We start from the raw sequence: 12,348 nt of genomic DNA on the forward strand, positions 1-12,348 counted from the left end.
ATTTACATTTAAAATTTAAAAATATTTAATAAGGTGTTAGTTTCATTAGGACCTACACGGAATATATTACATAAAGGGGACGGGAACATTTGTTTATGGTTTTAAGTAAGGAGATTCACACGTGAATTTTTTTTTTTTAAATTTAAAAATGAGAAATACAATATTAATAATAATAGAAAATTAAAATTAAAAGAAAACCGCAAAGAGGATGGAATGGACCGATAGAGTCACGTACTATAATTAGTGACGAAAAGAAAAATTAGTAGCGAAAAGTCTGTAATACCCTTCATCACCGCTCACGATCTTTGTATGAGGAAATAGAACACACACCTTCTGCAAAATTGAAAAATAGGTCGTCCCTCGTCTCTTTGGTCTTCGCCAGCAAACGCGATTTACCCGATAAAATGACAGAAGACAGTTGCCTTAAGCCTTCTGAAGAATCCATGGGGGCTGTAGCTGCTGCAGCAGCAGCGACAAGACAAAGGTTCATCTCTCTGTAACAACCCCTTTCTTTCTTTTGGAATTAGGTTTATATGCTCATTTACTCGGTATTTGGCTATATATCTAGGTCTGCATGTTTTAATTTTGCTTTTGATCTAGGGAGATTTGGGTTGAGACTGATTTGTAATCCAAAATTTATTTATTTGCTAAATTGATCTTCGTTTGTGTCTGTATAATGGATACGGAAGCCAAAATAAAGGCGGGGGAGTCGCTTTTGGAATTTGAAGCTTTCAACGCAGTTAGGTTTTGAGAACTATTTTCCCCCTTTACCCTCTGTGCTCTTATTAAGAACTTGACTTTTTAATGAATACAGACGTACCAGTGTTTCCTTTCAGTTTAGCTTTCTTGTTTCACCCCCTTCTGGGCTTGGAACTGCTGAGATGGTCTGATACCTGATTTTCCCCCATTCCTCTGTGAATATTGTTATATTAACCTGCTCTCGTCCTCATCCAAAAGAAGGGGGTAAATTAGTTGTTGGATCCTTTAATCAGTAATTTCCACTCAAATTTTTTGACTTTCCGTTCAATTGTGACCAGTCTTACTGTTTTTTTTTTTTTATTGATAGATGTCTGTATGCTTCTTGTTATTTTTACTGTTACTATATAATAGGCCTTTTATGGGGCTTAGACTTTTACCTCTCGTAGGCAAAAGATATTGCCTATGTGTTATATAGAAGAAATTCAACTAAGAGCCTCTCTAGAACTGACGATAGTACAGTAGTAAACACAGAAACTCAGGTAGGATAGAATTTGGGTTTTGGTGATTTGAATGGTAGGAATAGGTTAAAACCAGGGTTCAATAGTTGGATTTAGTCAAGTTAACAATGGGAAAGCTACTAGAGAAGGTTTGGGTTTTCATGAAGCAGTTTGATGCTGAATTTGAGTTAGTAAACTAGGGTTAGGGTTTTGGGTTTTTAGATATGAATCTTTTGTAAGTAACTAGGATTAGAATGGTCTGATGGGGATGAAACTTGGATTGATGGATGGAGTTGCTGAGTGGACCAACGTGGATCAAATTTGGTGAAGATCAGGCTGGATATGATTGGACAAAAATCTTCTTGAAGAAACACCTTGCATATGATCTTCTAGAAGATGGAAGTAAGAATTGCAGGATTTCAGATCATAACTCACAGCAATTGAAGAACAGTGAGATGACTGCTTAAATTAATCTGTGAATTTACAGAATTTCAGCAGAATTGATGCTTCTTCAATGGAGACTTGAACTAGACAGCTTAGAGGAACTTGGAGAATTTGAAAGAGGGGATGGAAACTTGATAGCTCTTAAAGGCTGAACAAAACTCAAATAAGTTATCTTATTCATTAAATTGTGGAGTGGTACTTTGAGGCTTTTACATATTTATAGCCTTTTGACAGGAGAACAGGAAATAATGTTTCAGACACTAACTAGGACTTAAACTAGGGCTCCAATTATTGAGAAAGGGAAAGGGACTCATAATTGCTTTAGGATTGGTGTCCACAAGAACAGTAACTCTGGATTCCTATTGTAGTTAAAAATCCAGACATTGACTAAAATTGAACAACTAAGGCTAATTGAAACTTAAAACAACTTAAACCTATGCGTGCAATTTATGGTGCCAGTGTACGGAGGTATGTGGAGGAGTGCCTTCAGCTGAGGCTGTTGTTAACTACTTCTTATTCATGGTATTCTAGTCCGGAAAATTTGATGTTCAGAGTCACTTTCTGTTATTTATGTTCCTCGGGCACTGCAATGCATTATCTGTGTTAGACAAGCCATAATGCTGTAAGTGAGAAGTTGGTGTATTATACACATCTTAAATGCCTAGCCGAATGATTCAGTGGGAATAACATATTTTTGCATATTTTTCCATTGATATGCTACAATCCAGTCGATTTTAGAACTAGTGTAAAACTCTGTTACGCATTAAATTATATGAATTTGTATTTTCTTTCTTTTCAGTTTTTATGGTACCTGAATTTACTAAATATGACAGGGCATTGATTGTGAGAAATACTGATATTACAAAACTATGGTTGTGAAATTTCCACCATTGATAGGAAAAAATTTCATGTTATTTGAGTACTGAACTCCTGATGCATTGTTGTTCGATTCATGGTCATGTTCCTTTGAGCAGGAAAAAGAGGAAATGGGATCAGCCTGCAGAGTCCCTAATATCAGCTGGATTGCAAGTACCTGGAGTGTTCCCACTGGGAAATGTGGGATCTCTTGTTGGAATGGCACTTCCTGGCATTACTAAACCTTCTGGTGCACTTTTGACAAATCCTCTTCCTACTGCTGCTGCAACTGTTCCACATACGTTTCAGGCTCTTCCAGTCCCTTTGAGCACAAATGCAGTGGTCCAAAAATTAAATCTAGTAAGATTTCTATCTTAAATTATTTCTTGTATACTTTGTTAAAAGTCGGAATATGTGTCTTGCCTTAAAGTTAATGCATTTCTTCTGCCACAGATGCATCAGCATCATGATTCAAGAAGTTGCTTTTAGACCTAATATCAATATGTTTGTTGGAACTCATCTTGTTGGATGATTAATTGCAATTTTATTGTGTCTCCCTTTTCTTGTTAATTTGTTGTCAATTTTGATGTAGAGCTTGCTTTTTCAGCCCAAGATCCAGGATGAGCTAATAGCTCGTGAAATTGTCATAAATGATGCCGAGACTTCTGTGCGCTACAAGCTCACAAAACGCCAGACCCAGGAGGAGGTGATTCTTAATTGATTTGGGTTGCAGAATCTAATGGATTTGTTGTTTGAAAATAATTTTGATATTAACTAACTGAATTTTTTGTTGATACGATAATTCTATTGTTTTGCAGATACAAAAGTGCACTGGTGCTGTGGTGATTACCAGGTGGGTGAGCTCTCAATTAGATGTAGGGTAGTTTGATGGTTTTTTCATCCATGTGTTCTCACTGAAACAACTTTGCAGGGGCAAGTACCGTCCACCCAATGCATTGCCTGATGGTGAAAAGCCTCTGTATCTTCACATTTCTGCTGGGGCTCATGTAAGTAATAGTTTTTTATTCTGCATAGAATGATGAAAGGGATATATGTGTTAATAATTATTCTGAAAAATACTTTTGTATGTTTTACATTTTATTTTTTACACAAAAGCACAGTGTGGTTACAATTTCTTAGTTGCTTGATCGTGACTTAAGCTGTTCAATATTATTATGCAATTGATATTCCTGATTTTGAGGATTTCATTATTTTACTTTAAAGTCTTAGCATAGAACATTTTCACTTCTCTTTGCAGTCTTAGCATTTATTCAGTCCTATCACCTGTTTCTATAAAGTATCACTGCTGAAATGTTACTATTATATATAGAATCCTGTGAACCATAAAACATACTTGAAGTAGTCCCAAGTAGAAGTGAAATTTACAGTAGTAAGCTGGAGCTTAAACGTTCCTCCTTGTCATTTTAACTTCTGAAACATAGTGCATTGATGTGGGAATTCCATCAAACCAGAGTTCTGTTTAAACTGAGAGAGGTTATTTTTGTTTATTTTAAATACAGTTTTTGGCAACAGGTTTTCTGGATAAGCATCTTGAAGAGGCGTTTTTTGGCAAGCAAGCTAGAGACCATGGACCTTGTTTGGGGTGCTTTCTGATTTTTAGTTTTGGGTTTCAAACAAAACCAAATTGTTAGGTTGTTTTTACTTCATATGCCTATATTAGTATCCCCTTTACCCTTTACAGTCCATTTGCATTCGAGAAAATGAAACTCTGGTTTGTTCTCAATCCACAAATTGTTTAACTGGCAGCTGCCATTGATGGTTGGTGCCCATTGCCCTGTCTTCTGTTTCACAGCTTCCATTATTGACTGGGTGAATATATTATTATAAATCCTGCAACTAGGGAAGTGCACAAATAACAATAAAAAAAAGTGACTTCTGGTTTATCAGTCTCCCTCTCATTTTCCTTGTTATTATAAAATTTTTTTCCATCTCTTCCTAGGAGATTTCATTAAATGAATGCATTATCCTGCAGTTGAAAGATACTGCGGAACGAATTAAAGCAGTTGATTATGCTGCCGCTATGGTTGAGGAAATGCTTAAACAGGGAACAAACATGCAGCCAGCTACTGCTTTTCACTCACTTACAAATACAGGACAGGTACCTTTTTATGCAGCAAACTTTTGTTAGCTACTACACTAGAATAAAAGCTCATTATCTTTGACTTGATATCTGGTGCAGGTTACTCAGCCATCGAGCACTTCTGTGTTTTTAGGCTTTGAAGCTGATCCAAAGTTAAACATTGCAGCTTGCATACGTGGGCCAAATGTGAGCTTTTCCTCTTCTTTGCTTTGTTCTTTACTTCTTTGGCTAGTAGTAGTTTTCAAGGTACAGGTAATTAATCCTGTACCTTTCATGTTGAGAGATTTCTTCTTTGTTTTATTTTTAAATCCTCAGCATCTCCTTGTCCTTCAACTCTCCTTTCCCCCTTCCGCAAAGTGTTAAATAGGGAATCTTTTCCCTTTTTTTTTTACTTTAATAGAATTTTAGGGAGGTAAATTCCCCCCCCCTCTTTTTCTTTTTTAAACAAATTTGTCTTCTCTTTTTGATTAGACAACAGGAGCCATCTATGGTTTCAGTTTCATGGTAGGACTAGGATTATTATTCTATGAAACTGCATGTATCCCATGGCTGGGATTTAGATTTTGATCATCAAATGAAAATATGTGTTTACTGGTGGCTGCCAGAGTTGCGTGTGCTTCCTTCTCTCTCTCTCTCTCCCCCTCCTCTCTGAACCTCTCTTTTCAGGTTTGAACTTCTTGTTCTATAAACTTCCATTCTTGTCACACATCTTGATTCTTTATTCTGTTCCTGTGATTTTTGGTACTGCCATCCGTACAGAAATTTGGAAGGCATTATTGAATTTCCTTAGAAGCAAATGATTTAGGTTGCATTTTTTGTACTTGCACAATTCAAACCCCTTGGTTTTGCATCCGTATAACCCTGCTGTGATTTCCGTAGGCAGAAATCAAGAATGGTTATGACTTATGAGATTACTAACCTGTTGTGTTCAGCAATGGTCTTTAATTCTTCTAGCTGCTAGACCAGTTGATTGTTTGCTAGGTTTTACGGGTTGGGTTCACAATTCTGGTTCTGTAGTTTGATTCAGTGATCCTGAATTGAGTGAATACTTTCACTTGGTAGTCTGAAATTTCCACTGGTTCTTGTTCTTGTGTGGATGAGTTTCTATATAGGAAGAAGAATTTCGTCCTCTTAGTACCATTTAGCCCATCTGTTATTTTTAATCACACACTATTGTCTCTTGTAACGTTGTTTTGATTTCTTTCATGTCTGAATTTTAATGCCGGATACTCCCTTTTCTTTATAATAGTAATTGCAGTTCTTCCCCTTCTGTTTATTTTAGTGATGGGTTTGTCACCAAGTCATTAATTTGAGTTATCTACTCGTCTTGGGCCCATGGTAATCCAAGTAGGATTTGGATCTTCATGTCCTCCCCTGCTCGAATTCAAAACCCATGGATCTTCTAAGGATGCTTTTTGATGTCCTAGCTTCATGTTCTTAGTTTAGTATACTTACATTCCGTTGCTTTCTCCATAAACCTCCACCGGTGTTGCTCAAAGACTTAATGACATCTTTACTTTACAATTTTGTTTTCTTATGCAATATTTCATATACTGTTGCTTCTTTCTGCTTTTCATTCACCTGCTTTGGGTTATGAATTTTTGGTGAATTGAAAGTTTCTGTTACATAACATGAAGATAAGAGATTCTAATTGTTGAAGCTTTCTCTGACATCTCCATACAATTGGGAGAGATTGTTTTTCTGCTGCTGGTGGTTGGGATTTGTAAATGCAGGACCAGTATATAAATCACATTATGAATGAAACAGGAGCTACTGTTGTACTGAGAGGACGGGGTTCAGGAATTTGAAAGTCCAAACGGACAAGGTATTTCTTCCTTAAAATGCTTTGTGACCTTTGTGATACCATCAAGCTATAAATTTCTCATTCTTCCCTTTTGCCAACTGGTACTCTTTTTATTTCACTGGCAGAACTTGCACAACCTCTGCATCTGAGCTTGTCATGTAATAATCTGAAAAGTCTTGAAGATGCAAAATGCCTGGCTGAAAATCTTTTGGATACAATCAGTGCAGAATGTGGTGTCCCCAGGTAAATTGGCTAAGACAAACAATTGTGCCCAATGCATCAATGGGTTTGGGTCCTGCTCTTTCTGGAATTATGGTTATGTAGATTATAAGATGTAATATAATATCCTAAATTTGTTGACTAGATATGTGTTCTTTTCAAAATTTCACTTATCCATGTCAACATCCTTATTTTATCTGCATTAAGTTTGTTTACATGCAATGATGAAACAAATATGCAATAAGTTAAGAGTGCCTTGAGTTGTCAATGATGGAGGACTTTGAATGCTTCAGTAGGGGGCAGTGATATGAGATGGATCATGGAGGGCTAAAACAGTAGAAGGGGTGAGAAAAAATGCATCTAACTTAGAGGTGGTAAATAAGTTTGTTGGAGTAGATCCATGTAGTGACTTCATTTGGTTTGTAGAAGGCTTATATGAGATGCCTGTGCAGTCTTACGAAGCATGCATAATAGAGACAATTGACTGTTTTGTGAGTAGCGATGTGGTACAACTGAAGGTAGCAAAGAACCAGTGGGAGGCCAAAGATGTTTTGGAAGGGGTACTCTGACCATATATGCTTGTCTTTCTGAGTTAGCAGCAACAGATATGGCTTTAAATAGGTGTAATGGGAGAATGAGATTATGTGGCTGAAATAAGTAAATGGGTATATTTACCTGAGATGGGTCAATTCTATGTTCTTCATAGTGGGGGTGCCTTGGCATCTAGGCAGCACCTTGTCACTTGCTAGTGTTGCCTTAGATTTTCACTTTGTCAACTGTGTTGAATCTCCTAGCTGTGCCTTGACAACTATAATGTACTTATACCCAAACATCCAACATGGCCTCATGTAACATCTTGAATGACCCTTGAGCTAAACTTATTTTTATTATGACACAAGATAGACTACAAACCTATCTTTATCTTTCTATATTGGTGCAGCTGGTACTTGATTTCAAGGAGTAATTTGTCTTTGGTACTTATATATGCCATGATTACACTCTTACTTTGCCCTTACAGTTTGCTTCTGGCAAAGAACTCATGTTCAGTTTCTCTTTAACAGGGTTACATCGTCTAAGGTATACAATGCTGTTCCACCCCCGCAGAAGTTGTTGGCTGGAGTTGAAAGTCCTGGTCCAATTGGTGCCTTGACATCATCTGCTGTGGGCTCTAGTCCCATTCCCCCTGTTTTGTCCACCACAGTTCCTGGAGTCTCAAGTGTCTATCCACAAGCTACAGTTTCACAACCTTGGGGATTGCCCATTTCTGGACAGGTTCAAGCAAACATGGCTTGCTATCCCCAGCCTGTAGTGATTGGTGGGACAAGATATAGTGGGTATGAAGGGATATATCCACAAGCCACTCCATTGCAGCAAGTTGCCTTAGCCCTGAGACAGTCACCTTCCCCAGTTTCTGCTGCTCCTGTTGTCCCTGCAACTGCTGCTCCTGTTATGCTGGAAGAAGGTACTAGCACATCAACAAAGATGAACCGAAGCTCCAATTCCAATGAAAAACGGCCTGTGCAGAGGAGAAAGTTTCAGGAGTTACCAGTAGCATCCAAGGGGCCTGACAAACCCCTTAAGGTATGTGCTCAAGGTTCAGTTACTCGGCATCCATTTACTTGTCATTTCTGACGGCTATTGAGGCGGTCCTTAAGCCCCCTCTCTCTTCCCCTCCTTTTCTTTCTGAGATTCTGGTATTTTATGTCGACCAGTCTTTGATCTTTCCGTAGAGCTGTAAATGGGAGAGGGATAGGCACATTTCCCTTGGGTGGCACCAATGGAGTTGTAGGGTCTGGTTATCATAGAGGAGGCAAGAGGATCACTCAAATAGGGGAAGAGAGAGGTGGACACAATGGGCATTAGGTTACAATACTTTGGTGGTGTCCCCAAGTTTTTCCCTTAAAGGATAAATGAGAAATAGACTGGTTGAATAGTTCCTGTGACCAGAGATATAAACATGTGAAATTACCACTGTAGTTAAAAAAATCCCTCCATGCGTATGCCCCTTAGTGCACTCTCAATGGCCCCTTCCTGGTGCATTGTAGGGGCTTCTTGACCAAGCAGCAAGCTCTTGCCCAAAATAAATTTTGTGGCACCTGATATGTTAGGTGTGGGTTAAAGGGTTTGGTTCCAACGAACTCTTGATGTATCTCACGTCTATGGGGTCAGCACTAATGGATTGATCCATCCGAAACACATCTATAGAAAGATGATGTTTAACTACCTGATTTGTGCATTGTCATTTGAAGTATATATGATTACTAGGCCATCTGATCTATACATTTGATTGTTCGAGTCATGTTTTTTGCTCTAGTAATTCTCCTGGAATCATCCGTGGAAATACTGATGCCTTCTTATGGCATACTTTAGGATGGCCTGGGACCCAAGATATCACATTCACTAAGTTTGGAGCGCAACTGCATCAGGGTCTGGGAATTCCCAGTCTTTACTCCCTACTGCATGGGCGTGCAGTGACCATTCTTTGTCTTTTTAGATAGTATGTGTAGTTTTTCTTCTTCATTGAACTGTGATTCAATTATTATAAAGGAGGTGCGCGCCTTTGTTCGACTGGAAAATTGCACTCTAGGAAGCACTGTTTCCCTGGTACTTCGTTGTCTGTCTGTACATGTTTTACGTTATTTGAGGGTTTGCATTGCTTATCAGTGGCTGACAAAGCATGTATAACAGGGAAATTTAATTACTTCCAATTTTTGGGCCTACTCTTCATTGTGAATTCTTTCAACTTCTTTTGAGTTAAGCTATCAGTGGGAACTTCCCTGTTATTTTGCAATGATTTTAAGCTGTGCCACATCCTGGTGCAATTCTCAAGGAAAAGGATTGCTATTGTGTCATGTAGCTTTTAGTTTTTAGTTTTTAAGGATTAGCATGGATGTGTTGTCTTCAAATATTATATGTTCTTTCTCCTTTTGGAATTTGATTGGTTGTTAGCTTTGCTGACATTTTCTACCTTATTATTCCAGGTATTTTCTCTGACCTTCTATGAAGCTGACAGGATGATAATGGACCTTTCCATTGGACATTTGGTTTGTATGTTTCACAGGGATTAGTCAGGAGGCGCCTTGCAGGAACTTGCTAATTGAAGCTTTATTCTAAATCCGATCCCAGATTTCTCATGCTTTTCTCGTATGTTTTTTCATACTGTTGTTGGATTATACACCCCCTCCCAAAAAAGAAAGAAAGAAAAACCACTCGTCCATTTTTCTGGGCCATCCGTGAGCCAAAGAGTTCAAAGTTTTACTATTTATCCTAGAAATTGCCACTTAAGACTGTTGGTTTTGACTTTTTGTATTGTCCTAGTCCCTGGAACAGTTAACTGCATTTCTTTTCTTTGTTTTTGTTTTGCCTGTATCATTTCTTCTTGTTTTCTGACCAATTCCAGGCAAAGCAGTCTCTTCTTATTTACTGTGCTGAAATCAGAAGTTGCCACTCTTGTTCCTCTGCTCCATTATTTTCATGAGTGCTCACCCTTCAATTACTTAAGAGCATGATATTTATCAGTTTAGATGCATGTCTTGTCTTTTTATTTTGTGGTCAACTGATAAACCTATGAATCAACACTCAAATCTTTGTTGTTGTTTTTTGAGTCTCACTGAAGAATGGGAATTCGATTTCATTAGAATTCTTTGCAGGGACCAGAATTTCACAAACCAGGTACAGCCTCAGAGGATTTGGGCACGGGTGATATTTCAGCAATGCCACCTCCACAGAAACTGATCCAGACATCATCCAGTGGGATGCCCCCACCCCCTCCAAGGAGCATGCCACCACCACTGCCGAAGTTTACATCTTCAAAGACAATGCTGCCGCCACCACTGAAGTTTACGTCTTCAAGGACCATGCCACCACCACTATCAGAGTCTTCTTCATCAACTTCTCCCCCTAAAGCAAATGGCCCGAAGTTGAAATCTGACGCTGTCCCTGGTACTAAAATATATGTGTTTTCCTTTCTATCCATAGATGCTGAAGGTTGATTGGTGTGAGGAATGCTTGGATTCTGGAGGGAAATTGGAATCTTGCTTTTCCTTCCCTTCTAGGATAGCAATTGTTTTCCGATGATGGTAAATCCTAGCAGTTCACTTACAAGACAGTTGAAGATGACAAGTCACTTCAACTTGTTGAATACTCCCCCTTATTTTATTTATTTATTTATTTATTACTTATTGATGTTAGCACAAAAAGTGGCTAAGAAATGAAATTCACAACCTGTGAAACTTGTTTAGTTATAACTTGGGTCTTGTTTCTTACAGATACTTTAATCAAACTCATGGAGTATGGCGATGAGGATGATGAACCTGATTGGACCACTGAGGAACTTTCTAAGAGCAAATCAGCTCCAAAACCATTCTGGGCTGTATAAGAGGTGGCCCAACTGATTGTTTGCAGGTTAATGGAATTTGATGGGTGCCGGCAACAAAATTGTGGTAAAATGTCATTTGGGTGATCCAGTATGGGGTTGGATTTCAGGGATACAAGTTTGTTGGGAATGTGGGACTACTCGGTACATCTGGTGGGCTTGGAGGCAAAGCACAGCGGCGGACATGGTTGGTTGGATTGTGCTGGAAATATTTTGAGGGGGTGGAGCGATGTCCTCCTTAGCATACTGAGATCTGCTTGGTCTTCATTGTTCTTCCCTGTTCTGGGATACGGGTCTGCTTGGCCATCATTTTTTTCTTCTTCCTGTTTTGGTGGGATAGGGGATGGGGTGGTGTATGCAGGGTTGGTGTAATTGAGGTGATGTATTTTATTAGGAATAGGTTATGGCTGGTTTTCTGGACGGAAGTGGGGGAGTGGGGTTTAAGGGTCATAAGTAATTTAGGGTTATTTAAACCATTTACCTCCTCCACACCCCATCCTCCATTTACAGTTCTTGTTCTTTTTTTATCTTTTTTTTTTTGGGGGTAAACTAAAGTTCTTGTTCTTAAATCTTAACTACTTGGGTAGAGATAAATGTGCATTTGTTCCAGGAATTGCTGGATCTTCATTGCTTGATTTTCTTTTGAACATAGGCGTCCCTGTGATGTATGCTCACCTCAAAAGGACTCTGTTTCCTTGTATGTTTCTATTTATATTTAGTGATCAGGTTTTTGAAATGTTAGTTTCAAATGCATTATCAATTAAAAGACACTAGGGTCAGCTGTTTTGGTATGCATTTGTTGGAATAGATTTTTTTGAGAGTGCATGCCTAAACATGATTTTCGAAGGAGTCAAGAATCTGGCATACTGAACTATAGAGATGGGGAAAGAGAGAGAATGAGACCAAACTCTAATATGAAACCTTAGGGGCGAAGAATAAATTAGTAAAGAAAATGCTAATATTTTTTTATGGGAAATGTGTGCTATAAAGATTTTTATTTTTAGGCAGCTTGGATTTTTGTATTTCGACTTGAAATGAATCGGATAATTGATCTAAAATTATAACTGAATTGTTATTTTAAGATTTTGGCCATTGACATCTTGACTGCCCTTAGGGTAGAGGAGGGAGAAGGAAAAGGTGAGGTAAGGATAGAGGTTTGAATCCATGATTTTCTTAGATTCGATGTCTTTACAAAGAGGCTGCTAACTGTTGTGCTAAAAGCACATCCACTTGACAGTGATAGAAAAAGAATTGTAATGTTCGTTTATGAAATATATTTGAAATATTCAAATAGTTCATAGAAATGAATGTTTTTCTTTCTCCAAAATAAATTAGAAAACAGATCATATTCTAA

General features: G+C 38.2%; 1 protein-coding gene across 1 annotated transcript; it reads left to right on the forward strand.

Annotated features, from left to right (window-relative positions):
• Positions 1-295: 295 nt before the first annotated feature.
• Positions 296-11,750, forward strand: RIK (RS2-interacting KH protein). The gene is given in 13 exon segments (XM_089149006.1): positions 296-484; positions 2,615-2,855; positions 3,088-3,201; positions 3,314-3,348; positions 3,427-3,502; positions 4,489-4,614; positions 4,696-4,782; positions 6,330-6,397; positions 6,399-6,421; positions 6,526-6,643; positions 7,681-8,200; positions 10,270-10,561; positions 10,888-11,750. Coding segments are annotated over 13 exon segments (1,890 nt in total). The 5' UTR covers positions 296-404; the 3' UTR covers positions 10,998-11,750.
• Positions 11,751-12,348: the final 598 nt, after the last annotated feature.

This window comes from Hakea prostrata, chromosome 3 (genome assembly GCF_041222555.1).
Source record: "Hakea prostrata isolate BN-2017 chromosome 3, UWA_Hpros_2, whole genome shotgun sequence".
In the NCBI taxonomy this organism is placed as follows: domain Eukaryota; kingdom Viridiplantae; phylum Streptophyta; class Magnoliopsida; order Proteales; family Proteaceae; genus Hakea; species Hakea prostrata.